Source organism: Leucopleurus acutus (genome assembly GCF_964270905.1).
Source record: "Leucopleurus acutus genome assembly, chromosome: 3".
Lineage (NCBI taxonomy): Eukaryota > Metazoa > Chordata > Mammalia > Artiodactyla > Delphinidae > Leucopleurus > Leucopleurus acutus.
In genome coordinates this window covers 175,617,310-175,645,164 of record NC_139145.1, presented here as the reverse complement: position 1 = coordinate 175,645,164, position 27,855 = coordinate 175,617,310, and the positions used below count along the sequence as shown (strand labels likewise).

At 65.0% G+C, this 27,855-nt stretch overlaps 1 protein-coding gene across 1 annotated transcript; it reads left to right on the top strand.

Moving 5' to 3' along the window:
• Positions 1 to 305: 305 nt before the first annotated feature.
• NKD2 (NKD inhibitor of WNT signaling pathway 2) lies at positions 306 to 27,395 on the top strand. The gene is made up of 10 exons (XM_082835557.1): positions 306 to 492; positions 595 to 630; positions 964 to 1,061; positions 21,994 to 22,054; positions 23,250 to 23,377; positions 23,704 to 23,799; positions 24,517 to 24,664; positions 25,063 to 25,147; positions 25,636 to 25,763; positions 25,937 to 27,395. The coding sequence occupies exons 1-10, from the start codon at positions 468 to 470 to the stop codon at positions 26,500 to 26,502; spliced, it is 1,371 nt and encodes a 456-aa protein (XP_082691683.1). The 5' UTR covers positions 306 to 467; the 3' UTR covers positions 26,503 to 27,395.
• Positions 27,396 to 27,855: the final 460 nt, after the last annotated feature.

Here is a 27,855-nt window from a genome sequence, read left to right as displayed (position 1 = left end):
TAGAATGGGGGGTGCGGGGACACGGGGTGAGAGGTAGGGTGGGGTGGGGAGCTGTCCCCCAAAGGGCCCGCGCAGAACCGCGGGGACTACTGCACCCTCGACACCCTAAGAGGCCGCCTGCCCCGGGTCTTCGTCGCCGGCTGGCGCCAGCCGCCTACGCCCCTGGTTTGGCTCCGCCCCAGCGGGAGGCGGGCGGGAGTCCCGGGGGCCGGTGCGCTGCGGCCGGCGGCCGCGAGGGGCGCTGCGGGGGCCGCGGTTAAAGGCCGGGCACGGGGGCGCGCGCTCAGACGGAGCCGCGCCGCCGCCGCCGCCGCCGCCTCCGCCGCCCGCCCCCGCTCCCCGCGGCTGACAGGAACCCGGTCGCCGGGCCCCTGCCGCCCCGCGGACGCCGGCCCCCGCCCCGGACCCCAGCCCGGCACCTGGGCTCGGCGCCGGGAGCGCGCGCGGGCGGGCGGGCCGGGGGCGACATGGGGAAATTCCAGTCCAAGCACGGTGAGATGCGGGGCGGCGGGCAGGCGGGCGGGCGGGCGGGCGGGCGCGCGCCGGCCACTCACTGTCCCTTCCCTCTCCCCGCGCCCTCCGGCCGCGCCGCAGCCGCTGCAGCCTTCAAGCGGAGAGAGAGCCCCGAAGGTGAGCGCGCGGGGCGGCGGCCAGGGCGCGCGACTGCCACCGGGGCTGGGACCCGAGCACAGAGCGCGACGCGCTTTCTGCCGTCGAGGCCGGGTGGGGTGGGGTGGGCGGGGGCGGGGAACCTTGCCTTGGGGCCTCCGGGAGCGCACAGGTTTCCCCGCCCCAGACCGCGACCCCGGTCCCCCGCCGGAGCCCCGCGCCCCAGGCCGCGCGGCGAGGGGTGGACGCGCCTGGCGGCGGGGCATCGTCCAGGCGCAGCTCCCGCGGGCTTACCGGGCGTCTCCTTCCCTCCTCGGCGCCCCGTTTCCCGCGCGTCCGCCCACGGGGCCGCAGGGGACAGCTTCGTGGTGTCTGCGTACCTGGGTGGCCGCAGAGGCACGGAGGAGGCGGAGCGGCGGGGCTGCGTGGAGCACGGCACAAGGGACAAGCAGGTAGGCGTGGTGGGCCCGGCGGCCCCGCCGGGGCCAGGGGACCTGAGTAGCAAAGTTGTGCCCTCTGACCCGGACCCAGGACCCCAGGACAGAGAAGGCGAGGGCCCCGATGGCCCAGCGAGAGTGACTCGGGCTGGGCCAGACGGCCCCTCCCTCTGGGGGAGGGGATGTGGCGCGAGGCCTCGCTCTCCCAGGCTGGAGGAGTGGGGGCAGGGCTGGGGAATGACCTGCTGTAGGATCCGTGTACCGCACAGCAGTGGCGGCCACAGCGTTAAAGGCCACCGTGCTGCCCATCTGCCGTGTGGGTGACCGCAGGCCTGCGGGGATGCTCACGGGAAAGCCCAGGGACACCCGGGCTGCAGGTGCTGTCGGGTCGCAGGGGTCCCACTCAGGACCCAGCGCCCCTGAGAGTGGATTTGGAAGGGTGTTCCGTCCAGGCCTGGGGCACCAGAGGGGCCTTGGGCAAACCAGACTGCACACGTTCGCCAGGGAGGAGAGAGGCCGGTGGATGGCCTCGGGCATTAGTGTGGACTGGAGTTGGGTCGGTGGCCGTGCCAGACGACGGAGACCCCCTCCTCGACCACTGCTTGTTCCCCTCAGAGTCCCCTGCAGAAGAGTACAGCAGCGCACGGGCGTGTCAGCTCTCCTTTTGGAAAGACACTTTTCTGGCCGGTTGATAAATGAAAAGTTCTGAGTGTATCTGTAAACACTTGTGTGGCCTCGTCCCGAGAAGGGGCCCAGATACGCCCTGAGATCACACACACAGTAAAGTTATGATTCCTGTGTCTGGGAGTGAAATTTGAATCCCACGCCCGTGAAGGTGGGAACTCCAGTTGACAGTGTTTGCCGGGCACTCATGGGAAGGTTGCGTGGACGTGTGCTCCTGGGCACCACGGGGCCGCCCCAGCTGCTCTCTGGCCCTCCTTTGGTCTGATTTAGTTTGCCTGGGCAGGTGGGTGCTGATAACGGGACGGTGTTTCCTTCCCACTTGGTCCTCCTGTGTGTAGGGGGCGGCAGGCAGTCCAGAGCGGTGAAGGGCATGTCCACCACCTAACGCTGTCCTGCCAGCCACCCGGCGGGGCCGTCGTCAGCTCAGCACAGCAGGTCCCACACGCAGGCGGTGTTCGTCCCGGGCTGCGGGCTACGGAGATGGAAGACAAAATGCTTCCGCTCCGGCCGCGGGTTATACTGCCAGGCTATGATGGTTTCTTAGGCCAGTGGACCCCGCGCTCTCGGGACGCTCTTGAAAGAACAGTGTGGGGTTTGGCTTGGGTTGTTCCCTTGTTGTTTCGTTCTCAGCTCTGGTCTGAATGTTTGTGTCCCCCCAAAATTCATGTGTTGAAACCCACCCCCCGTGTGATAGATTCAGAGGCTGGCCTTTTGGGAGGCGATTAGGCCCCGAGGGCAGAGTCCTCACGACGGGATCAGTGCCCGTATGCGAGCCCCAGAGCACACGTGGCGTTACAGGCAGAAGCCACGTCTGCCGGCCCCTCGGGCTCGCACGTCCAGCCTCCGAGACCGTGAGCAATGAATTTCTGTTGTCTATAAGCCACTGCTCTGTGGTGTGTCGTCGCCGCAGCCTGAATGTACCGTGACAGCCTCATTTCGTGACGCCACGACGTAGGAAGAAAAGAATCTCAGAATAAGGGATGGGCCTTTAAATGTAATACATTTGATCTTTTCTCGCCTTTTCCCATCTTTCCTCATCTGGCCATGGGGCCGTGAGCCACGCTGGGAGTTTAGACCCCCCCGGCCCAGGTGCTCAGGTATCGCTGCCGCACCGCCGACCCCCCTCGCCGGGCACCTCCACTCCTGCCTCTGCCCGGAAGTTGCTCTGTCGGGGGACATTGGGGTGTCAGGTCCTACGTTCCTCCTGTTTCCTGTCCTTCCCCTTGTGTGGTGTCCAGAGCCCCGTCACCGTCCCTGCCCTCCCAGGCGATGTCCCAAGGAAGGCCAGCCTGACTGTGCAGTGCCCCCAGAACACCTGACTGGGGTCAGCGAGGGGACACGTCCTCCTGTGCTTCCACGCAGGTCAATCCTGGTGCGCCGTGTTGCCACAAGAACTGTCCCAAATGACCTCGTGGAAATTAAGTGCATGTCCACCACCTAACTCTCACCTGCCCTCACTCACCGTCCACCCCCCGCCCCCAAAATAAAGGAAATGAGGTTGATTTTGCCCACTAATTAGTGAGCCATGCTGGCCCCTGGTGCCCACGTAGTGCACGTCTAATAAGGTCTCTGATAACTATTAGTGTTTTCGGGCAGGTAGTTGCCCGCTTCATGGTCTAGAGTGGTCCTCCTCCTTGATTCTGAGAGACGCTGCCTCACTTCATTGCCACGGGCCCCCAGGGGCCTGGGGTTGTGCAGGTGCCGTCCAGCGACACGGGACATTGGCAAGAGCGGCACAGAGGATGCAGCAGTGGGTGACTGAGGCTGCACGTGCGTTACAGTCAGGAGGAGAGACGGCGGGAGACGGTGGTCACAGCGTCAGCGCTTGACTGTGCTGTTCCAGAGGTGGGGCTGGCGGAGGTCAGGGCGAGGCCCTGTGGGGGTCCAGCTGCCCCTCCTGGGCACGTGCTCACTCGCCATCTGCCCATCTGGTTTCTCCATGCTCCCTGCGGGGCGGGAAGAGTCCAGAAGACAAGAATCACCACTAACAACTGAAACTTTGCTGTGACTCAAACACAGATTTCTATTGAGTGAGCGCAAGAAAGGGGATTCCAGCGGCTCCAGAGGCGTGGGGGCGCCCCGAGGCTTCTGGTTGCCCCCCGTCCCCTGCCCCCGTCCCAGTCACCGTGGAGCCACGGTGTGCGGTGTAAACCACACGTTACGGGGCTGTATCCTGTCCTGTGGGCGCCAGGGCTCCTCCTCAGCCGTCGGGCCACAGCCACGTGGAAGGAGTGGCCTGGGTGGACAGGTGGTGGCGCTGTAGCCACCGTGCAGCTCCACAGGCCGACCCCTGGCCTTCCATGACCCGAGCTCTGGGGACGCGTGATCTGTGGAGTCCTGGCCTGTGTGGGCGTCTGGGCACCACTCCAGGACCAGCCAGGGGGGCTTGGCTTTCTCTCAGGGGCCCTGTTTCTGCCCTTGGATGTGGCCTGGCCGTGTGCGAGGCCAGCACAGGTGCGCACAAAAGCCTGCGGGCTCCTCTGGGTTTGGGGGGGCACCAGCCACAGGCCTGAGGGCCCAGACCTCACAGATCGGCAGGGAATCCCCCCAAGGTCGGGCGGTGTCAGTGTCCCTCCCCCCGCCCAAGCTTCCGGAACTGCAGATGGCCTCCCTGGATGCCGCTTGGCCTACGGATGAGCCAGGTGGTCCTGACTGAGGCACCTCTGGGGAGCCGCCGGGCTGGGGACCCTGGAGCCACAAGGCCGCTTTGTGGGAAATGCCTGGAGGGGGTGGGGAGGACGGGGCGGCCTGAGGACCCCGGGAGGCAGCCAGCTGCTCAGCGTGTCCAGGGGTGACTGGCTCACGTGTGCCTCTTCCTCACCTGGAAACCTGGGTGGGTGCTGTCTGCAGGCGGGCCTCCCGGCGGGGAAGGGGACCCACCGTGCCCCCCTGGCTGTCCCCGGGGTCGGGGGTGCAGGAGGTTGGGGTCGTTTGTGGGCCTGCAGCCAATGGCATCTGACGGCCAGTGGGCGCCGAGGGCACGCGGACGGGCCAGACGCCACGCACGGGGCACCCGCCCCAGCCAGGTGCCCAGGGAGGGCGCGAGGGCAGAGCGTGTGCCTGCCTCGCACGTGCTCTGGCATCCTCACGTGGCTGGCAAGGACTCTGGGATGTGGACCCGGCGAGGCTGCGGCCGGCGCCCCGACCTCAGGGCCCGGGTGGATGGGCAGAGGCTGTGCCCCAGGGCAGGACGGTGGTGGACGCAGACACCGCCCTCGGGGTGCTGGTCTCTGGAGAAGCCCCCAGCTTCGGTGGGAGACGTGGCATTTGCCTGCCTGCCCTGGGGACACGTTGGCACGTGACACTGACCCACCACTCTCACGTGTGCCCTTGGGGGCAGCCCCTGAGAAGCCCCGTGTGCAGACCAGGGACGGTGGTCGAACGGAGGCCGGGGAAGTTCATGGAGCGCCCCAGCTCGGGGACACTGTTTTGAGAGGAGGAGCCTGCAGGACGGCGGGGGGTCTCGAGCAGCCCAGTTGGCTGCTGCGTGAGCAGAAACGTCAACTTTGCAGGAGTGAAAGCAGAGACCCGCCGTCACCCTGCTCTCCTCAGGGCGTGGCAGGCCGCCGTGGGAGACCACGGTGCCACATCCAAGCGGCCCCTGTCCCTTGTCTCACCTTCGCTCTCCTTCGTGGAGAAGTAGTTAAAGGAACGACTTAGAGGGCTTTTGTCGAAGTCTTGCCTGTTATCTTCTTTGAAAATCCATGCCAGTCTGCAGTCTTCAGAAATCAGCCCTCAGCCCTGGTAGCTGCCCGGCGAAACTACCAGCTTTTAAGCGGGGGTGAGCGCAGACCCAGATGCAGTGGGAAACCCAGAGCGTCGGCGCGGCCCCGGCCCCCAGCCCGGCAGTGCTGCGCGGCCGGCTCGGAGCTCTGCTGAGGGGCGAGCCCGGCCCTCACAGCCTCGACGCTGTGGGGTTCGCGGTGAGGTTAGGGCCGTGAGCGCCAGCGGGTAGATTCTGTCCTGGGCGCCGTGGCCCCGCCGTGTGTGCCGAAGCAGACTGATCTCTCATCTGAGCCGCAAAGTGACCAACGAGATCTGTAGTTTAGCTTCACGTCCCTGTCGGCGGCACCTGGTTCTCCAGCCGCCGCCACCCGGGCGGCCAGCGCTTCGCAGGGCAGCACGGCCGTGGCTCAGCCGGTCCGCAGACCCTCCCTGGGTGGGGAGGGGGCGGACGGTGCTGCCCTGTCCCTCTGACCTGCCTCTCCAAGGGCCAGGAGTTAGGCCACGGGTCCCCATTCCCCGGGCCGGGCCGCACAGCAGGAGGTGAGGGGCGGGCGAGACAGCGAACCTTCACCTGCCGCTCCCCATCTCTCCCCACTGCTCCCTGCCGCTCCCCGTCACCCCCATCGCTCCCCATCTCCCTATTGCTCCCCATCTCTCCCCACCGCTCCCTGTTGCTCCCCATCGCTCCCCATCGATCCCCCTCGCTCCCCGTCACCCCCATCGCTCACCATCGCTCCCCATCTCTCCCTATTGCTCCCCATCTCTCCCCACCTCACCCCACCGCTCCCCGTCGCTCCCCGTCTCCCTGTCGCTCCCCGTGTCTCCCCGTCGCTCCCCATCTCTCCCCACCTCGCCCCACCGCTCCCCGTCGCTCCCCGTCTCTCCTCGTCACTCCCCGTCTCTCCCTGTCGCTCCCCATGTCTCCCCGTCGCTCCCCATCACTCCCCGTCGCTCCCCGTCTCTCCCCATCGCTCCCCGTCTCTCCCCGTCGCTCCCCGTGTCTCCCCCTCGCTCCCCGTCTGTCTGCGTCTCTCCCCGTCTCTCCCCGTCTCTCTGCATCTCTCCCGGTCGCTCCCCGTCTCTCCCCGTCACTCCCCGTCGCTTGCACTACTGCCTGAGCCATCCCCCACCCCCGTCCGTGGAAAAATTGTCTTCCACCCCACCAGCCCCTGATGCCAAACAGGTTGGGGACCGCTGGGTTAGGCCGACTCTTCCTCTGGAGGTGAGACATCGAGGCCACCCATGTCCCCTGTTCTCACTCCCACCGTATGGCCAGGGGGCAGCCCCAGCAAGGTTGTCACAGAAACACTGCCCGCAGGTGACGACTGGGAGCCCCGTGACGTGGCCCTTTTGAAATGTGGGCGGCTTCCCCACCCCCAAGCCTTCCTCTATCCCGTTGTCCGCGGGAGGCAGCCTGCGCGGTGGCCTCATTGCCACCCAGACCCCGCTCTGGGCCTGGAGCTGCCCGCCTGTCACTTGCCCTCAAGTCTCTGGGCCACAGCCTGTGCTCCGTGGCGCGGAGGCCGCATGCCTCTGCTTGGGTCCTACGAGGAGACATGAAGCGAGGGACGTGCGGAGAGCAGGACGGGAGCGGGCGCTGGTGCCGCGGGGCAGGGGCTGTGGTGGACGGCAGCCCACCCGTGGTCAGTAAGCGTGACGGGCCCGAGCTTCCTGCCTTTCACCCCAGGGCCCCGAGAGACTGGGTGCTCCAGGCGGGCCCGGCGGGCGTGGGGTCGTGCTGGCCCCTTCCTCTCCTTCTCCCTGAAGAGGGGAGGCCTGTGGCTGCCGTCCCCAGTCCCCGGTCCCCGGAGTGGAGGTTCGGTCCCGGCCAGGCACGGCCCATCTCCTAGTTTGTCCTGCGCTGGGTCCGAGGGAAGCCGCCTGCTGGGTTGCTGCATGTCGCTGCCCCGGGCCTCGGCCCCTCCTGGGCGTGAAGTGGAGCCTCTCCCAGGTTGACCCTGCATCAGACAGTCGCTGGCTTTGGAAGAAAACGCCTGTGTCGAATGGAAGCCCTTGAGAAGGATGCCGCGGCCGGAAGCAGGCCTGGCGTGTGGGTCACCGCAGCGCAGCCGGGTTGGTGACCAGCCCCCAGGAGTGCGCGGCGGGCCTGCCCTCCCCATGGGGCCCGGACGCCTGCGGCCCTTTCTACCCAGCAAGGTGCCCTCTGGACGGCTACGCGTGTGGAGCGAGGGGCTGACAGCATCGCCGCAGGAACCCTGGCTGCTGGGAGGGGAGGAGGGTGCCCGGCCCTCGCGGGGAGAGGTGGCGATGGGCCGAGTATGGGTTTCCTGGGGCAGCTGTAACAAAGCCCGATGGACAGACGGACAGACGGGGCGGTGGCCTGCTTGTCTCCATCCCGGAGGTGGAGGGTCCAGGTGTCCACAGGCCACTTCCCACCAGGGCCTCACTCCCCTGCCAGGAGGCGCCGCCCCCCCCCCGTGTCCTCCCAGAGTCACCCCCCTGAGACGTGACGGTCTCTTCGTCAGGACACAGGCTGTGGGATCCGGGTCCGCCCCTGTGACCTCATCTTACCAGAGGGCCTCCGCGGTGACTCCACCTCCGCACATGGTCACCTTCTCGGGAATTGGGGTGCGGTGCGGCCCTAATGGGCCTGAGGCTTTCCTTGGCTCAGGGCCGGCTCTGTGCCCTGCATGTCCACCCTCCACGTGCACCCCGTGCAGGCCCTGCCGCTGCTCTGACAGCCGACACTCAGCCAGCTTTCTGGGCTCTGCCGTCCCGACCAGGCCGGCGGCTTGAGTCCCTGCGCTGGTGCATCTCTGGGGCGGGGTCTCCTGGGGACAGAGGCCCGAGGGGGGCCTGGGCCTCGCACAGGGGAGGCTCCCGTGGCCATGCTGACCAAACGGTCATCCGCCCTCGTGCGGCGGCTGCCTTTGCACCCCTGCTGGGAGCTGCACGGGCGTTGCTGCCCCGGGTCCCCCTGGAAGGGCTTCGGGGAAGTGGGGCCTGGGGGAGGGGACCGCGTGCCTGCCTTTCTGGTTCCTGCCTCCAGAGCTGAGGTCTGTAATCCTCCGGTTGTCGTGCTTGGAAGAGGGTGGATATTTCTACGCTGGTTCCACGGCCTCCCTTTAACAGCTCTTGTAAAAGAGCCTTCTCTGTTCTGTGGAGAAGAAACCCTTGAAACGCGCCTCCCTCCCTGAGCACTGATTTCCTTTCCCTGCAACCAGGAGGCAAAGAATCTCTAGGAGGGCTGGGCCCTGGGGTGTCCCACAACCCCCGGGTCTAAGCCTTGCCCGTGGGGGTCTGTCTGCAACTCCCGGTCTCACCCGCTCCGCTCTCTTCTCCCCCCACCCCTTCCCTTCTCCCCCTCCCCGCCTTCTTTGGGCTGTAGGAGGTTGGCGACCCTATCCAGAGACCAGTGGACCCTGACATCCTGGGGCACGTTGCATCCTGGCCTGAGGGCCATCTGCCCCTCAGATCTTTCTCCCCCAGGAGGACGGAGCCGTCCCTGCCTGGGGGGTTGCAGATGCCCACGTGTACACCCTAAACCCACGAGGCGCCGGCCCACTGCCCTGGGGTCCCTGGATCCTCAGGTGAGGGTTGGGCAGACCCCAGACCTCACCGGGAGGCGTTGGGAATTCTTCCTGAGGGAGGCTGGACCCGTGATCTTCCCTGTGGTCAGCAGGCACTGGGGCATCTGACCGTGGACCTTTCCAGAGTTCTAGGTCTTTGATGGCTAAAAGCACACGTTGGGAATGCCTTAAAGTTAAATGTTTTAAAATAGTTATGTAGAAGAGAAGCCTTGGGCTCCCTTCGTGGGTCTCTTGGGGTGGCCGTGACAAAGTACCACCAACTGGCCGGCCTAAAATGACAGACGTTTACTCTCTCTCCCCGTTCTGGAGGTCAGAACTCGGACACTGAGCTGTCCCAGGGCTGCGCTCCCTCTGCAGGCCCTGCGGGGGGTCCTCCCTACCTCTTCCAGCTTCTGGGGGCTCCAGGCCCGTGAGAATGTAGTCTAACGCCGCGGATTTCTACGTGGGCGCGAAAGGGATTCCGACACTTTCTTTCCGCGAGCTGGTCGGGAAGAGGCCCTGCACCTCGCGGCCCGCGGGCCTGTCCGGGGCACCTGGTTTCTGTGTTCAGGGCTCGCGGCCTGCGCCCTTTCCTCTCGGCACGCGCCCCTCGGTGGCCCCTCTGGCCCTTTGGCAGCAACAGGTCAAACGTCTGCGTTGGCCTCTCCCCGGCCCGGGAGTACCTGTCCAGCTGCCGCTGGGACGTCCACTCCCCACAGCCTGGGCAGAGCTCCTGATGCACCCCTGGGCCTGCGTCCACAGCCTGGCCTGCTTGGGACAGCCCCGTGGTCCCCGGGCCCTCAGTCTCTGGCATCCCCATCGCTCAGCAGATCTGCCAGCCCCCCGGTCAGCCTGGAGTCGAGAACTGCCCATGTGGGCCGCCTGCTGGCCTCTGCGCCAGCCAGCTGTCCACACGCGGCCAGGTAGGCACGTCCCTCCGCCCAGAGCCGCCTGCTGCCCCTTGGAGCCTGTGCCGACCGCCTCCCGCCTGCCGCCCCGGCCACCCTCGTGTCCGGTCTGCCGGGTTTCACGTGTTGCTCCGGCCCCTGGGACTTTTGCTCAGTCCTTGGCCTGGGCCCTGCCTTGGACGTCTGGCCTGTCCGGGGGGCCTCAGGCTGCCTACTAGGACTGTCCGCCTTGCCTGTGTCAGACCCCCGCCCTTCTACCTGCCCGACTGAGTCATCTTCCCAGCACTGGCCAGCCGGAGCTGGGTCACTGAGGTCCCAAGGGTCCCAGGCTGGGGAAGCCCCGCTGGGGGGCCAGAGTCCAGCTGGCGACCTCTGTGACCTCGGCCGATCGCCGCGTCTCCACCTGGGGGTGGGGGTGGGATTCGGGTGCTCCCAGCCGGCGCTGGATGTGGGCTGTATCCACGCCGCCCACAGCGGTGGCTGCCGGCCACGCTGGTGCCTGGAGTGTGGCGAGGGACAGGGGAGCTGGGTTTCTAACGTGGTCTCATTCATAAATTCAAATGTAAGCAGGCACATGTGGCTGTGGCTGCCACGTGGACAGCACAGCTCCAGAACGCTCCATTTGATGTCTGCTCAGCCCCGGGCCCTCCCCCTGCAGCTGCAGTCTGGAAAGTGCAGAGCCCCAGTGAGCTTGGCGGGGCTCACGTATCTCAAGGAACTGTCAACGGCCAGTGTCCGCAGGCATAGGCAAATCCCTGCTCATTTTTCAACATGCTGGAGGTTTGGATTTTCACATTGGCCGGAATCCTTTTAGATGCAAGAAAGCAAGGCAAATCGTTAGCACCAGGGGTTCAGTAGTTTTTGTTTGGTGAGCATGTAATGCACCTAAATGTACAAACGTGCAAATGGGGGAGAGGACCGTCGGAGATGCACACCTCGGCTCGGAAAGGGGGATAAACCGAAGTTCAGCAACACTGACCCCCCTCCGTCGCTCGCTGGGGCCGTGAGGAGGGAGAAGGCCGTCCTTGGTGACCTCAGATCCAGATGATACGCCCCGGTCTGCTTCTAACCCACAGAACCCTCTCCCCAGAGGGCTGTCAGCAGAGCAGCAGAAGCGGTGAGGAGTCCGCCTCACACCACAAATCACGTTGGCGGGGCCGCTGCCGAGGGGCCCACGGGAGAGAACACGGGCGGGCACGGCCGTGCAGCGATCGTCCTGTCGCGGCTCTTCCCACACCCGCACGTAAACGCACCCACGAAGTCAGAGGTGCTGGAGTTTGTGGGTGAGGAAGGAGGACAGTGAAAGGAGATCTTGGAAGAGAAAGTCTGGGGTCCAGACTCCACTGGCATCAGCGTCCGCGGCTGTCGAGTACACGGAACCCTCCCGGGCTGCCCGGGCAGCAGGCGGAGGACGGCAGGCTCAGGGTTCCTTCATGGGACGGCACACCCCGCATCTGAAGCTGGTGTTCGTCTGGGTTTTTCTGAGTCACGTGGGGAATCCCAGGTGACTGTAAAGGGCGGGCAGAGGGTGCTAGGGTGTCCGTATGGTGGGGCAGCTCCTCCAGGGGTACTGAAGGAGGGATGGAGGACCCCACGCCCACCCATGAGCCGGGACACCCGCTTCTCCTCTGAGGCTTCTTGAGGAAAACCTGGAGAAGGGCTGTGAGGCAAGAGCGGGTCTCCTGCGCTCGGGGTTCTTCCCATGCTCCCCAGAGTCTCCCAAACCACGCGGCTGCCCTGGGCCCGGTGTCGGTTCTGAGGCGAGATCATCGTTTAACAAAGACGCTTTTCAAAGGAAGAAATGCAGGTGGCCAACAGGCACACGAAAAGGTGCTCAGTAGCGCTAATCATCACGGAAATGCAGATCAAAACCACAAGATGTCACCTCCCACCTGTCAGGATGGCCACCATCGAAAAGAGAAGAGATAGCAAGTGTTGACGAGGGTGTGGAGAAAAGGGAACCCCCGTGCACTGCTGGTGGGAAGGAAAATTGGCGCAGCCCCTGTGGAGAACAGTCTGGAGTTTCCTCAAGGAGTTAAAAACAGAACTACCACGTGATCCAGCAATCCCACTCCTGGGTATGTATTCCAAAGAAAGCAGAAACACTAACTCAGAAAGATAACACGTGCAGCCCCACGTTCACTGCAGCACTGCTCACGATAGCCGAGACATGGGAGCCACCTGAACGTCCGTGGATGGACGAATGGATAAAGAAGATGCGGTGTGTATGTACAGTGGAATGTTATTCAGCAACAAAGAAGAAAATCTGCCCAAAACATGGACGGACCTTGAGAGCATTATGTGAAGTGAAGTAAGTCAGGCAGAGAAAGACGAGCGCCACGCGACCTCTCGTGTGAGGACCAGAAATATGCCGAGGCGAGAGCTCTGATTGCCGGGGCTGGGGTGAGGGTGGGCGGATGGTTGAAGGAGGGCTTAGGCAAGGCAGTGCAGGTCTCCTCAAAACACTTTCTGTCTTTCACGGGTGGGGTCTCAACTCCGTTGCTTGAAGGGTGGGCTTTGGTTCCTGTGTGTAGAATTGGGGAGGGGGCGCTGGGCTCTGTCGGCCTTGACGCACGGGGGCCGGAAGCAGCCTCAGAGCCACGAGGAGGTGTTTCCACCTGACACCACACAGGTACTGCCAAAGAGAGGAAAAGCCTGATCGCTCTCAGAGCTCGGCCCTCGGGCTCCGGAGCCGTGACCAAGTGCAAACCGTTAGCATCTCCAGCCTGTTGATCTCTGCTGCGGGCCCTGGCATCACTCGTGGACACGTGGGGCCTTCTAAACTAAAAACGCAAGTGCATGGGGTTCTTTTCCACTTTGGAGTTGATCTTCCTTTGAAATAGAAAACATGAGGCTTAAATATGAATGAAAGAACAAAAAGCCCAGTGGTTTTTCCAGAGGAAGAAGCCAGATAGAGGAAGATGAATCTGGGTCTGCAGCCCAAACCCAGTGGCGTTAAACGCCGTCTGAACGGGAGCGCTGGAGGGCATGGTGGTTCAGGCACGTGGGGGACGAGGGTCTTGTTGGTATTTTGCGTGTTGTGACCGCTGCGGCCAGGACACTTGGAGGGCAACAGTAGGCCCTGGAAGGATGATCGCCCGCGATCTTCCGTGTTCTGTGAAGTTACTCGTTAGCTCTGAAGATGGAAACAGGAGCAGGCACGACCAGGAGAAAAGCCGGTCGGCAGATTTGTTGCGAAATGATTTAGTGTTAAACAAAAAACAGAATTGCAGGGTGCTGAGAACTGAGTCACTGAAGACGTTTCTGGCATGTTTTATGGGCGCTTCTCAGTTATCTGGGGTAGAGATTACGTGGGGGGGGGGCATGCGTGTGCCTGCATATGTATGTGTGCATGTATGTGTGTGTACATGTGCGTTTTCATGCATACGTATGTGTGTGTACATGCACGTGTATACATGCGTATACATATGCAGGGTGTGTGTGTGTGTGTGTGTGTGTGTGTGTGTGTGTGTGTGTGTCTTCTCACTGACCCTCCTCTTACTGTTTTCCTTGCACATGTCTCAGGGTGGAGTTATTTCCCCAGCAGGTGGCCTGTGTGCCCCTACCGCCCCGCTGTAACTTACCCACAGCCGTGGGCTGAGTCCCCCGGGGGGCGTGTTTTCAGGCTTTCCTGCCACACACGTGCCAGCCGTTCTCCGGTGGGGTAAGGTGACCTCACCCAGGAAGCAGGTTACGGCTGTGCGGGCACGTGAGGTCTGTAGGCATTTATTTTAGGAGACCCTTTGATCCTCAAACGACTGAGTTTCTAGACCTCCAGTTCCAAATGTGGTTATTACCAGCCTGGTTAAACGGCGCTAAAGCAGGGGCACCGATGGGCAAATCTAGAAATGCCCCTTGGCTCCTGAAGTGCGGTTGTAACTTGGAAAGCAAGACGCCGAAGGCCTCTGTGGTTGTGGGCAAGCCCCGCACCGCCCCTCCCCCGAGGCCTCGCTGTCCTTAACTTTCGCTTTGAAATCAGGAGGTCACAGCCACAGCCGCCGTGGCCCCTCGAGTGGAGACCCTCCGTGGCGTCGTCGCACCTGAGTAGGAATTACTAAGCCCCAGAGCTGCATCGTCACATCTGAAACTGTTCCGCCGCTGAAGCCGAGACTCCCATCACCTGGCGTTTCCAGACAGACGCGCTGGCCCGGCGCCTTCCAGCCAGTTCTGCCCAGGCTGTCTCGGTCTCCCTTGCGGGTGTTTCTGAGATGTGTGCCCACCAGGCCTTCAGGCAGCGGGGTGGGCAGACCCCCTCTGCCCTCCGTTCTCTCCCGCCTGAGGCCACTGTCCCCCCTCCTCCCGCTGTCCCACCCTGCCTCCTTCCCCGTCCACTCTGCTGTACCCCTGACCTTTGACTCTGGGGCGTCTCCCCCGCCCAGCGCCCCAGCCCTTGGGGTTTCTGCATTTGCCTTCTCCCGCATGGCCCAGTTCTGTCCAGTGCATGGTGAGCCCAGGCCTCCCCACCTCTCACCCCACACCAATCCCGCCACATCCGGCGTCCTGACAGCCCCGAGCTGGAGCCCGGCTTCCTCTCCGGTCCCCCCACTTGGCCCAGGTCGCCCTTGCCTAGATGTCACATCGCCCCGCCCCTTGCCCAGCCCCAGGCTCCTCCCAAACTGCCCCGAAGTAGCCTTGGTCGCCTTGGTCACTGAAGTAGCACAAGCCTGCTGGGCATGTCCCCTGAGGACCCCGGCCTCCTCGCTGAGCCCCCGAGCCCCTGGCTGCCTGTGATGCCTGCTCCGGCCCCGCATCTCCACCCTCTGCCACGACCGGGTCCCCATCCCGGTCGCCAGCGGGCCGCCCAGCACCCGGGGCTGTCGTTTGCAGGATTAACCACGGGTGCGGCTGCCGTCCAGGGCGGGTGCGGCTGCCGTCCAGGGCGGGTGCGGCTGTCCTCGTGGCTTCTGGGGAGCCAGCTCCCTGGCAGTGCTGACCGCAGAGCCGGAATCAGTGTGGCTCTGACGGCCCCTTCCAGCCGTCCCCAGGGCCCTCCCCACATGCCGCTTCAGAGCTACCTGCTTCACCTGCCCAGGGCGGGGAGGTAAGGCCAGGCTCTGTCTCTGATGATCAGAAACCCTGCTGGACTGATCGACATTCCACGGGGGCCAACAGCCCACGCGGGGGGCCGGTGTGAGCTGGGGCCGGGGTGGAGAGCCCGTGGGGCAGCCAGGCGGTGTGGCTGGAGAGGTGCCCTGCGTCGCTGGGAGGGGCTCGCTGGGGTGGTGGGCGCGGCAGGAGCGATCCGTCTGGTTTCCGAATGGGTGGGAGCGCGTGGTGAACAGCAGCTTCGGGATGGTACCTGTGACCCTGGGCGTGGGCCCCGCAGGCCCCGGACCCCAGGCGTCCTCCTGGCATTGGGGCCACCCTCTCCTGAGGGAGCTGGGGAGCACCAAGGATGTCCTACCAGAAGCCATTCGCTCTGGAGGGTGCCCCCAGCGGGCCTGCTAGGTCCCCCTCCTCCCCGCGGCCCTCCCGCTGCTCCCCCGGGGGAGCCCCTCCCCTCCCCCTCCCCCCTCCTTTCCCCTCCCCCATCTCTCCTCCTCTCTCTGACTTCCGGTGTTGTTCTCCTCCCCCTGCTTGAACTCCCATCCACACTGGGCCCCCCTCCTACCCCCTCCTGCAGACATCTCACCTCGGGACTCCGGAATTCACCCAGTCCAGGCTCTCAGAAGCGGCCTTGAACTTACATCCCATGGGACTGTATTTCCAGACCCCAAGATGCTCTATGGGCTTTAGCTCCTGAGCTGCAGGGGGGCTGCAAACTTCTCTGAGTGGATCACCCCGTATTTTTACTGTTCCAAGATCAGCGGTGGGACCAGAGCCGTCCCTGGGGGTGGGTGCATGCAGCCCGGCTCTCGCAGGGGGACCGTCTGGATTCTTGAGACAGCAACGTGTCCTTGGACCCTCCGCAGAAAGGAAATTGGACTCAACACACAGAGCTAGTTTTCCGTCCTCTGGGGAAAACTCGTTCTCAGAAACGCAGGCCTGGGGCCCCCTTGGAGTCCAAAGAATCCACTGTGGGAGCAGACGCGGCTCTCAGTCCGCCCTCGTGGTTTGTGCTGTGACCCTGGCTTTGGAGCGGGGCTGCGGTCTCCCCGCCCCTGAGGCCGGAGGAGGGGCCTGGTCGCAGCTGGGTTTCTGGCCAGTGTGCTTCCCTGTCTCCCCTACCTCAGGAGAAGGCCCTGTGGTGAGCGTGTGCGTGGGCAGTCACTCTGCACCCCGGCCTCGCGTCACTGGGAGGACGGCCGAGGCCGCGCGGCCAGCGGCCGGTTCAGGATTCTCGGCCGCCTTTCGGCTTCCGGACGGTGCTGGACTCATTCTCACCCCGGGGCCCACGACTGTTACCGTATATGGAAAACGGGTCTCTGCAGATGTCATTAAACTCAGGATCTAGAGATGAGAGATGGTGCTGGTGGCCCAAACTGCCCCCAGGTGTATCTCTGTAAGAGGAAGGGGGGGGCGGGGGTGCTGACCCAGAATGGAAGATGCGTCCTGGAGAGGCCGCGTGGCCACAGGGCGGAGGTCGGTGGGATGCGGCCACGAGCCCAGAGACGCTGGGCCCCCGGGAGCTGGGAGGGGCAGGAGGGACCCTCCCTGGGGCCTCCGGGGGAGCCCCTGCTACACCGTGGTTTCTGTTTCTCTGTTTTAAGCCACCCAGCTGGTGGCCGTTTGTTACGGCCGCCCCAGGACACGGACACACTGTCCTCCGGGCCCTGTGACCCTTGACAGCTCCTGCTTATTGAAGCCCAAATCCCCCAGACCCCCGCGCTAAGCCCTGGTGAAGAATCTGGGTTGAATCAACCTGGCTTTTTGAAGGAAACACAGTGCAGGGTCATCTGTTTGGAAAAGAGGAGATGCCTGCCCTTCCTGGAGCAAACCAAGGCCTGAACTAACCCCAAGGGCTGCTGCCTGGAAGGGCCTTGAGTTTTCCCGGCAGCATCGGCGGGGGGTGGTGGCGAAAGGCCGGGATGTGAGCCCCCACCCGCCCCGAGGCTTGTCACAGGCCCGCGGCCACGTCAGGACCCCGGGTGGACCTGGGTTCAGAAGCCAAGCAGCCTGGTGGATGCCGGGCACCCCTCATGGCTGACTGCAGGGAAGCAGGTTCCCATGCAGGTGGGCGGCCACAGGAAGGGGCGGCCGGGCCAGAGTGGCCGGGGAGCTGGGCTGCAGGATCGACCAGGAGGTCCCCCTGGGGTCTCGAGTTTGCAGCGGATTGTAAGGTCCTTCCAGGATGCCCAGCATATTTGTCGAGCAGTTTCTAACCAGACCCTTTAACAGGCCGATGAAGAAGCAGGTTTGTAAAGGCCATCTTTTCACATGCTCTGCCCGGTTCACGGCTCCATGGGAAGAGCAGAAACTCCGGCTGCACCGTTCCCTCGGGGATCTTCCCGGGAGTCAGGGGGCGGAGAGCCTCTGCTCCGTCAAGAGTGTGGGGTTTCCAAGGAAAACGGGCGGCCCCGAAAACCCGGGAACATGTTTCCTAAGGTCGCAGAGCCGCTGAAGTTTGAAGGAATATGTGAACGTTGACGTTTGGAAAGCGGACGGTGTTCAGGAGGTGATCGTTTGCATCACCGAAGGTTTCTCCTTCTCAATCAGCCAGACATCCCCACATCCACGTGGCCTTAAACAGGAGCCCATCTCCTGCCGCGCAGCCAGGCTCGCGTGAGGGGTGGACGGCCCGGCGTCGACAGCTCTGGCGGCTGGAGGGGGCACCCTGGCCGTGGGAACGGGCGGCCAGACCTCTTGGCTTTCTCACGGGAGGCCAGGGTCTGAGCTTTTAGGTGGTATGTCCCAACACCTGTGTGCCCGTAGGCCTCACCTGGGCAGATGGGCCGTCCTGGGCCTTTCAGCAGGACCTGGCCAGGCGAAGGGCCGCTTGCTGGGAAGGACCAGGAATTCAGTTTTGTGCCGTGGCTCATGGAGCAGATGTTCTTGGGAGTCTGAGCTCAGGACAGAGGCACAGCAGGGTACGTGGCCTCTGGGCCCCCCCGAGAGCCCCTGCGGGTGAGGGGGCACGGATGGGACCATGGGGACCCTGCAGCGAAGGCTGCGGCCACCTGACGTTGATGTCCAAAGAAGGACAGGGAGAATAAAGCTTCAGGACGCGTGGGCCCTGGTGCCATCCCGGGGGCCCGGCAGAGCGCCTGGCGGATGCCGGAGAGTGGACGCAGATGCTGCAGGGGCGAGGGTGGAGCTGCCCCTGCCTGGTGCCCCGGGGGTTGGCAGGGGCTCAGGCCCCGCATGGATCGTAGAGCGTGGCGATCTCGTAGCCCTGCTGGCTGATGTGGGAGTCCCGGGGCCGCATGGGGATGGAGCCCGTCACCAGGAGCGTCAGGAGGTGGTTGGTGCCCAGGACCATCCGGTCAGGCGGGGAAGCGGGAAGCGGGAAGGTGGGGGCCGGACCGGAAAGCGAGGTGAGGGTGGAGGATTCTGTATGCAGGAGGCCGGGGCTCCTCTGGGGGCGCAGAGGGGAGCGAGGGGGGGAGGTTGACACTGGGGAGGGTCAGCAGCGGGGGCTCAGAGCAAGGGGGGTGCACGCCAGCATGGGAGGGGCATACCAGGAGGGGTGGGGCTGGACCGCCCTGGGGCAGGCGCTGCGGCGGAAGCGGGGCCCTTGAGCGGGGCCATCAGAAATGGGGCGTCTGTGTGCACCCCGGTCGTGCTGGAGGGCCCCGGTTTTCGGGCCACTTAGGAGGTCGCCCTGCGGGGAGTGGCCGCGCATCTGGTCAGCAGCCCTGCGGGAGGTTTTATATGTTGCAATTAAAGCCCTTGGCCCTTGTATTGAGCCAAAGCGGTGAAGATTAAAGGGCATTTTGGTGCAACCAGGACGGATGTGAAGGCACCAGTCGCGGGAGAAGCTCGGTTGCGTTCCCTGCAGCGCTGTCTGTTCCCTGAGTGCCGTGCATCGCAGCGGTTGCTGTCGACCCAGATCTTAAACACCGCGTGTTCTAGCATCGGGGTGTACGTGGGTGATCTGCGCGCGCAGCTGTATCAGCGAAGGAGGTCACGACGGGCTGTCGTACCCGTCCTGGCCCGTCGTGTCCTGACTGTGTCTGTGATTGTAGGCAAGCAGCTCAGGGTCCAGCCAAGGGTCTGTGCAGACCGTCTCTGTCTTGACCCTCCCCCAGCCCAAAGCATTGGTCGTCTTGTCTGTAAGCAACACGATACCCCAAAAGCAAGTCTCAAATCATTTTAGAACAAAAAATGGGATGAAGTTTTGAACTTGCAACTGTTTTAAGCTCACACGCAGAGGACTTGGGTGGGTCTTGTTTTTCCTCTGACCTCTCAGCCGGGCCAGGCGAGCGATGTGGAAACCCTGGCTTCCTGCCTGTCGCTCCGGCTGCTGGTGGCCGAGGCCTCCGGGCCAGCCGCTCCACCAGCCGCGAGCCCCGGCGCTTTCCCAGAAGTGCGTCTCGGGGCCTCAGCTGTTCCACCCCGAGACTGGCTCTTCTAGCAAGAAGTGCCGTGCTCTGTTGCCAGCTGACCTGCAAGCCTCCGGCACCTGGTCCGGAAGCCACCGCTGCTCCCCACAAATGCCTGGGACCTCAGCTTCATGACTTATTTTGATTTTACAGAAAAAAATTTAACCAAAAATCAGGTTTTCAGGAAAAGTGACTGGAAGTTATCTTAACGTCCACCCGGGAGAGAGCTCAGCCCTGTCTTTGGGCGGGAGAGGACCTTGTGAGCCCGGGCGCTGCGTGTGCAGGGCGTTCACAGGACCCCAAGGACGCTTGGAGCTATAGGCGAAGCGGGTGCTTTCGATGCCAGCAGGCTGGGTGGCCGAGGGAGTGGCGTCTTAATAATCGGGTGACTTCCTATTAAAACAAGTTCACTGCCCGCCTGGCGTGCTGAGAGGACTATGGAAGTAGCCTTATTCTGAAGGGTGTGATGTGGAGGGGGTTAGGGCAGGGGATTAGGAGAGAGGGAGACGCCAGGGGCACCTGTAGGGGCTCTGGAGACAGGCGGCAGGGGTCCCCCTCCTTCCTGGGCCCAGTGACACCGGCTCCACCCCGCATCCTCCTCGAGGCTCCGTCTGGGCAGCGATGGTCCCTGCACCGTCCGGGTGCTCCCGTGGTGCCCACGGCCGTCAGAGCCCCAGGCCAGGTTCCCTGATGTCACGTGCGTAGGGGCCCCCAGCACAGCCGGGATCTCACCCGGAGCCCGCGCTCTGTCCCTCGGCCCTGCCCTGCTGCACCCGCGTGCCTGGGGGGTTCCCTTCCCCACGCAGAGCGGGGCCCCTGGGCCGGTCCTCGCTGAACCCAGGCGGCACGTGCGCAGAACAGGAGGTGTGCGTCTGTCTCCTCGTTCCGTGGGCCCAGGTGTCTCAGGGCGCGTCTGTCATCAAGGTCGTCTTCAAAGCAATGGGTCTGGGGATCCGGGCAGCAGCATCGCAGGTGCTTCTGGCGGGCTTTGTTTCATCTGCTTGCTCTCACAAAGAACAAGCTAGAGACGCAGAGCTGGGCTTGAGGCTGGCCTGTGTCCCCTCTCCTCCTGCCGACGGACACGGCCATCCCGAGGGCCCTGGGGGGCCTGGCGCGAGGGGCTGGGTCTGGCTGGTGGCATCAGGCCCCTAGATGAGGGGCCTGGGAGCAGGGACCAGTGTCACAGCCGCGTGGGCCGAGCCGGCACAGGGCCTCCTGCTGTTCCGGTGGCGGCCGGGGCGCCTCGGGCTGGCAGAGGCTCTGGCACCCACGGGCAGGGCAAGGATGCCGCCAGGCCGCCCCCGCGGGGCGCAGGCGTGGTGGCCCCCTCTCCCTGCCGCCCAGTTGGTCCCGCACGTGGTCCCTCCCGGCCGGGCCTGGTCAGCACCCTCCGAGGCACCGGCATGGGCTCACTGCTTCCCACCCCCAGTCCAGCTGCGTGAAAAGGCGGCAGAGGGACAGTCTGACCCAACACCACCACCACGTGGAGATGACGTCAGGCCTGTTTGTGGACAGGTCGGGGCTGGTCCCCGGCCACTGCCCGCAGCCTGAGGGGCAGCGGTCGGAACCCTCCACCATCCCCTGTGGGGCCCCGAGCTTGTGGGGTGTCAGGCGACCTGGCGGGGCAACCCCACTGGGTCTCCTGCCGAGTTGACTCCAGCCTGGGCCTGAGCCCTTGGGAGAGATGAGGGGCCCCAAGTGACCTGGAGGTGCTGCGTCAGGAGGTGCGATAGCGCCTTGGGGCCCAAGAGGGCCGTGTAGCCAAGCAGCCTGGGGGGCCGTGTCCTCACACACATCTGAACGGTGCATCCTCGGCCGGGCTCTCAACAGCTCTGTGGCTTCGGAGTCAGAACGGAAACGTGGGGGACAGAGACGTCCGTCTGCCCGAGAGTCACCTGGGGAAACACCCGGGTCCTGGGGGCGACGCCACGTGACCCGCCACTGGGACCCTGGATGGAGCCGGGATCCGAGGCAGCTTCCGTGGCCGTGTCGCCCCTTCTTCCCGTCTCTGTGCTCTGACTTTTGTGGGCTGTCTCCACGGGCCACGTGAACTTCTGTTCTGTGGTTTCCCGGCTGAAACACCCTTTGGATACATTGGAAGTCTTGTCCCGTTTTTCCGTAACTGGTCTTGGGATCGGCCCTGGAAGCCGAGGGGCTTCTGTCTGTGCCCTCGGCCCGGCCGCCCTGGAGGAGATGCCGTCCCCCTGCAGCCCCGGCCCCTGGGTTCGCGGGGGTTTCGGGGGCAGGTCACTCGGGTTCTTGCCCGGCTGTGACAGGAGGTGCTGCGTGCGGGCCAGGGAGCGGAGGGCAGGCGGCTTCTGTCCGCAGCCCAGGCTTCTGGTCTGTGCCCACCTCTCACAGCAAAGGCCAGGCCGCAGCTTCGTTCTCACTGTGGCTGCGTCCTTGGGCAAAGGCCGTGCCCCTCGTGCGGGGCCCCTGTTGAAGCCCCGGCGCTCTCACGGGCGCCATGTCTCGTCCTGGAGACACTTCTCGTGGAACCAGACAACATCCAGGATGTGCGTGTGTCTTACGTTCAAAAACCTGAGGCTTAGTGAGTGCAGAGAGGTTGATATTTCTAGACCAAGGACTCTTGGCACCCCAGGAGGTGGGGTCCGGTTCCGGCACCCAGAGCTCATGTGGGGGTGCACACCGTCTGCCCTGTCCTCTCTCCCTGCAGGGGCTGCCTGGCGGGGACCCCAAGGAAGGACCTTTCCGGGACGACCCGTGTCCCCTAGAGGGTAAGTCCTGCTCTCCAGACCTCACTGACGCCACACCGTACCCCAGGCACCTGCCCCCAGGACACCCTGGCAATGGGGCCCACCCACACCCCACTCTCCCCAACGTATCCCAGCACACCCAGGCCAGCGCTGGCTGGTCGCGGGTCCCCACCAGTGGCCGTTTGCAGGTGCAAGCCAGGTTCCCCGGTCTTAAAAGCAAATTGTTCTGAGATGTGCTTAAAAACACATCTCACGTGGGCTCCTCCATGGAGCAGATGACGTGGACTTCGGTCTGGGGGTTGGACAAGCAAAAGGCAAAGCTCAGGGCCTCTGCCCGTCCGCGTCGCTGGAGTCCGCGAGCCCGTGGCTGGAAGGACAGGTTCCGCACGGGTGTTTCGGTGAATCCACGGGTCACCTGTGGGTGTGATGTGCCGCATTAGCGTAAGGCGTCCAAAGTGGTCTGCGTGCGAAGCATGACCGCCCTAGTCACTGCCACACGTGTGCATCTGCCGTGGAGTGGGTCCCCGTGGCGTATGACAGTGACCACCAGGCTTGTCCGAGGGTCGGGTGCCGGGTGAGTGTTCTCAGCATTACGTGGGTGGGGAGGCTGACCGCAGGGCTGCCTTCGCAGGGGCTCCGTGAGCCCCGCCCAGGAGCTCCGTGAGCCCCGCCCAGGAGCTCCGTGAGCCCCGCCCAGGAGCTCAGGCCCTGGGTGTCTCCTGGCAGCTGCGTGTCTCCCAGACACGCCCGGCTCCCGTCCTGGGGAGTAAGTGAGCCCAGAGACCAGGGCACTCCTTGTCCGTCGGGCCCGGAGATTGGGGAGGGGGCTGCCCGGCGCACAGGCAGCCTCCCAGGCTCTGGTGTTGCGGGCTGTTGGGAAACCGGACCGTGTCGCTGGGGAGGGGAAGCCAGACGGTGAGTGCAGCAACCCTCCCGGGGGCCCCTCGGGCCGGGCTGCCTGCCTGTGGGCCTGCGGGGCCGCCCTCTCCCTGCCCCAGGCTTCGAAGCCACTGCAGCCAGGGAGGCAGGAGCGCGCGTCCGGCCGCGGCTCACCCCGGGGAGGGCCGCCCAGGCCCTCAGCTCAGACCCGTCTGGAGAGGTCACAGGCCCAGCAAGGATGCGGTGGCCCCGGGGCCACACCCCCTCCCCAGCCCTGCGTCAGCCCCCGGGCCAGGCCAGGGGAGACGGGCCCGTCCCACCCCTCTCGTCCCTGCAGTGGCACTGCCGCCGGAGAAGGCCGAGGGCCGAGAGGGCCCAGGACAGCTCTTCGGCACAGACGATGGAGAAAGAGCAGTGAACCGCGAGGGCCCCCGCGGGCCGGGCAAGCGGCGCCTGAACGTGGACGTAGGTCTTTGCCCGGCTGCCCCTCCTGCAGGCGGCCAGCGCCGGGGGAGGGGCGCGGATCGCGCTAACGTGGGGTCCCTGCGCCCTGCAGCTCCCACGCCGCAGGCTCTGCTGGGTGGAGGTGTCGCCCTGCACTCGGCCAGAGCTGGCCAGCGTGGCCCCAAGTAATTCAGGGGACTTGCCCGGCACCAGTGCCAGCACCACGGAAGTGACCCAGGAGTCGACTGTGCAGACCTCTCAGCTCCCCAGCCCGCCCGCGGTGGGGGTCAGGGCCCCGGCGCGAGGACGAGGCTGACCCTGGCTGCCTGTCCCCGTCACCCCTGCAGGCGCTCCAGTGTGACGTCTCCGTGGAGGAGGACGACGGCCAGGAGTGGACGTTCACGCTCTACGGCTTTGACAACAGTGGCAAGGCCACCAGAGAGGTGACACTCTGCGTCTGCATCCCACGGTCCCTGGAAGGGCTCTGGCCGCAGACAGACAACGATGCCCGGGTCTCCACGATGGGGACAGGCTGAGCCCCTCCAGGGCGGCGGGAGAGGCTGGCACCCTTCATAGACAGGCTTGCGCGGGGCGGGAGGGGAGCCACCGCAGGACCCAGGTCACCGACAGAGCCGGCTGGAGTCCATGTCCCCTCCTGCGCCCGGCTGCTGTCTGTGCGGTTCCTGGCAGAGCCCTGCACGCCTGTCTCTGCCCCGGCCAGCAGCCCCTCCCCTCTGCAGGGTGGTGAGGGCCCCAGGGGTGCCCCCGGCGCTCTGCTCTGCTGGCTTGTGTGTCCAGGAGGGGCAAAGTGCCTCTTGAAAGGAAGCAGGCACGTAGGATGACTGAAATAAGTGTGTTTGGGTTAAAAGCAGAATCTGATAGTTTATCTGACTGCTAGGTCTTTTGAACATAGATTCGGTTTGAAATTGAAAAGGTCGGAAAGGCGTGATTCCAGCAGGGCTGCTGGCTCAGGTTGCGTGGTGCATTCACAGGATGAGGAAAGGCGTCTCAGATGAGCTGCCTCCTTTAGCTGGGCTCTGCTGGGATGCCGAGTGAATCAGGCAGGCAGGCAGGCAGCCTGGAGGTGGCAGCAGGCAGTGTGGGTTGGGCGGTCCTCCCCCCGGTCTGCCCGTGTCCGTGACGTCTGTGCCCGCCCTCAGGACATGTCCAGTCTGATGCACACGATCTACGAGGTCGTCGATGCCTCGGTCAACCACTCCTCGGGCAGAAGCAAGACCCTCCGGGTGAAGCTGACCGTCAGCCCTGAGCCCTCCAGCAAGAGGAAGGACGGTCCCCCCGCCAGCCAGGGTGAGGGCCTGGCTCCTGGGCTGCAGCAGCTCCCTGCCCAGATGCCCTGAAGACCCTGCTTACACGTCAGCCCGCCCCTCCTCGCAGGCAGGCTTCCTGCACCCCCTGCCCCACACTGCATCTCCCCAGAGCTCCCACCCACCCTGCCGGGGGGTGTTAACTGTGTCTACTGTTCAGTGCCCCCATCACAGAAAAAGTCTCTGTGGCCTCCTGAACATGGAAAGCGGGGCCTGGCACCTGGCGAGGGCTTGAAGCTGTTTGTTCAGTGAAAGAATGAGTGCATGGGTGCCTGAATGAGTGAGCGAACGAGTGAGCGAACGAGTGAGTGAGCGAACGAGTGGGTGATTGAATGAGCGAACGAGTGAGTGAGCGAACGAGTGCCCACCTGCCTCTTTCAGACCGGGAGCCCACGCGATGCAGGATGGAGGGGGAGCTCCCCGAGGACCCCAGGGTGGCCGACAAGAGGCTGTCCACGCACATCAGGTGAGGGGCTGGCGTCCAGCTCTGCCCTCCCGAGATGCGAGCAGCCCAGCCACACTCCTGTGCCCCACAGGCCTCAGGGGCTGGCCCCTTGGGGTGGCCCCCCGGGACGGGCACCTGGGCACAAAGGCCGGATGCGGCCAGGGGGCCCCGGTCCCTCCCTGCCATCGGGTGGGCGGCCGGCACTCGGGCTGGAGCTGGGCGCTTCCAGTGTCGTCTGAGAGGCCATGGGGCTTGAAGGGCAGCAGGCGTTTGGCCTCCAGACCCTCAGCCCAGCTGCTCCTGTGCCCTACGGCTCCACTCACAGGGGCAGCAGCCACGGAGCCCTAGCTGGCGTCCTAGGTGACGCAAAGACAGCAGAGGACACTGGGTGGGACCGTGGTCCTGGGGTCCCCTTGGGCCCCTGCTTGTCGTAGCGCCCACCCTTTGTGGGTGGGCGTGCTGCTCAGAGCATGAGAGCGCAAACCCTCGCCCCCCCCACGCTCCACCAGGAGGCCCACCGCCGACCCCCACCCCTGCCCCGAGCGGGGGCCCTACTGTGTGGACGAGAGCACGGAGCGGAGGAACCACTACCTGGACCTGGCGGGAATCGAGAACTACGCATCTAAGTTCGGACCAGGTGGGTTCTGGAGACTGGGCCCCTGGCGCCAGGCCTGAGGGTTCCGGGTCCCTGCGGCGACCGAAGCTGGGGCCCCGAGTCCCAGAGTGGGCCATTCAGGTGTGCGGGCAGGACCGGGTCCGGGTGGGACGTCCCAGGCCCTGCGAGGGGTCTCACGGGTGCCGTGTCTGCAGGGTCCCCCCCGGCGCAGGCCAGGCAGGAGCCCCCAGCCCGGGCCGCGCACCCGCAGGGCCGGTCCCGCTCCCAGGAGTCGGAGGCGCACGCCGCGCACCATCGCCGCTGCCTGGGGCCGGCCGAGCCCGCTCTGCTGGCCGCGGAGCCCGTGCCGCGGGCCCTGGACCTGCCGCCCCGGCCGAAGGGGCCGGAGAGGCCGTTCCTGAGGTCCCCGCAGGGCTCGGGGCGGCCGCCCGGGGCCCCCGGTGGGGGCAGGCCCGGGAGAGCCTTCAGCTTTCATCCGCCGGCCCCCCAACCCCAGGCCCCGCCCCAGGACGGTCACCATGTCCCGCAGTCCCTGCCCCCGCCCTACGGCCACAGGCGGTGCCGGCAGAGGGGCCGGGAGGGCCACTCGCCGCTCAAGGCCGCACCAGGCCAGCCCGCGGCGCTGGAGCACGAGGCAGCGCGGGAGCTGCCGCCCGTGCTGCTGGGCGAGGCCTGCGCGGTGCCGGCGGTCCAGCGCCACGAGCACCACCACCACCACGAGCACCACCACCACCACCACCACCACCACCACCCGGCCTAGCGGCCCCGCCGGTGCTGGGGAGCCACGCGGAGGAGCCTCCTCCCTCCTCGGCGAGGAGCATCTCACGCCAGCGGCGTCCCCGTCGCGAAGCTTTCTGTGTCATCCATAAACACATTTGTACACTCGGACGCCTGCCCCTGCTCCTGTCGCGATACCAAAGCAAGGCCCACGGGGTCGAAGGGACCCTGCTCGGACGGCCTGGGCGTGTTTTCCTCTCGGAGCCCCGCTGGGGGCGCTTCTCCTGCGCGGCAGGGGGCGCGAGGCTTGTCACTGGCCCCGGGGGGCCGGGGGCTTTGTGGTTCCTGGGGCTCATCCACCCTGAGCCGGGGAGGGGCGGCTGGGGGGGGCAGTCGCTGCTCGGGGCCGCGTGTGCGAGGCCGGCACGGATCACGGGGAGAAGGGTGGCCCCGCGGGGGGCCAGGGAAGCGGCCGGAGTCCAGAAAGGCGGAGGTGAAAGCCAAGAGGAGGGGCGGCCAGGCAGGGCCACAGGCGGTGCCGCTGGCATCCTAGAGGACACAGACGTGGCCGGCGGGGGCCCGGGAAGCGTGGGCGCCCCCGAGAACCACACACGCCTGGACAGCTGGACAGGAGGCGGGCAGAAAACCTTGAGTGCCGGGCACAGCCTGAGCTTTGGAAAAGCACGATTCCCTTTGGGAGGCTGGGAAGAGGGCCGCAGGCGAGCAGGACGCCTGGGTGTCCTGGAACCTCGGCCCGCGGGTCCCCCCGAGGCAGGACGTGCCGCTGCTCCGTCTGAGGTGAGCAACTTGTGCATTGGCGCAGCTGGTTTTGTATTTGCCTCCTTGGCGCTGTTTTTAAGGCTACAGTAAAGTGGTGGTTGATCTGTGATTTACTCCCCAGTCATAATAAAAATACGTGCATTTTGTAACATGTCACACCTTGTTTTAAAGTGAGTTTTCAGTCGAATCGGTCTGATCCCCTGCACCAGCGTGTGGCCACGAGTGCAGACAGCTGGCCGCTCAGCCGGGACGGGCCCACGGTGCTCGGAGAGAGCATGGCCGTCGCTGTTCGTACGTTTGTAGAAGTAAAATTAACGCACGCACAGCTCCGCATTTCTGCGTAACTCTTCCCCCACTTCACTGCTCTAAAAGAGCAAAATAAAACCCTAAGCCCGAGGTTGGGTTCGTGCTGTGGGGACACTCCACGCCTCTGTGGGGCTGCGCGGGCGGAGGCTCAAGTGGAGATGCTGGCCCTTTGCGGATGCGCCCCCTCCACCTCCTCCGCCCCCTTCTAGGTGCCGTGTTCGTGGCTGCTTAAAGAACCCCTCCGGGCTTCTGAGTAGCTGGCGTCTCCGTGAGCTGCACCCGCGTGCTTAGGGAGGCGCAGGCGTCCCAC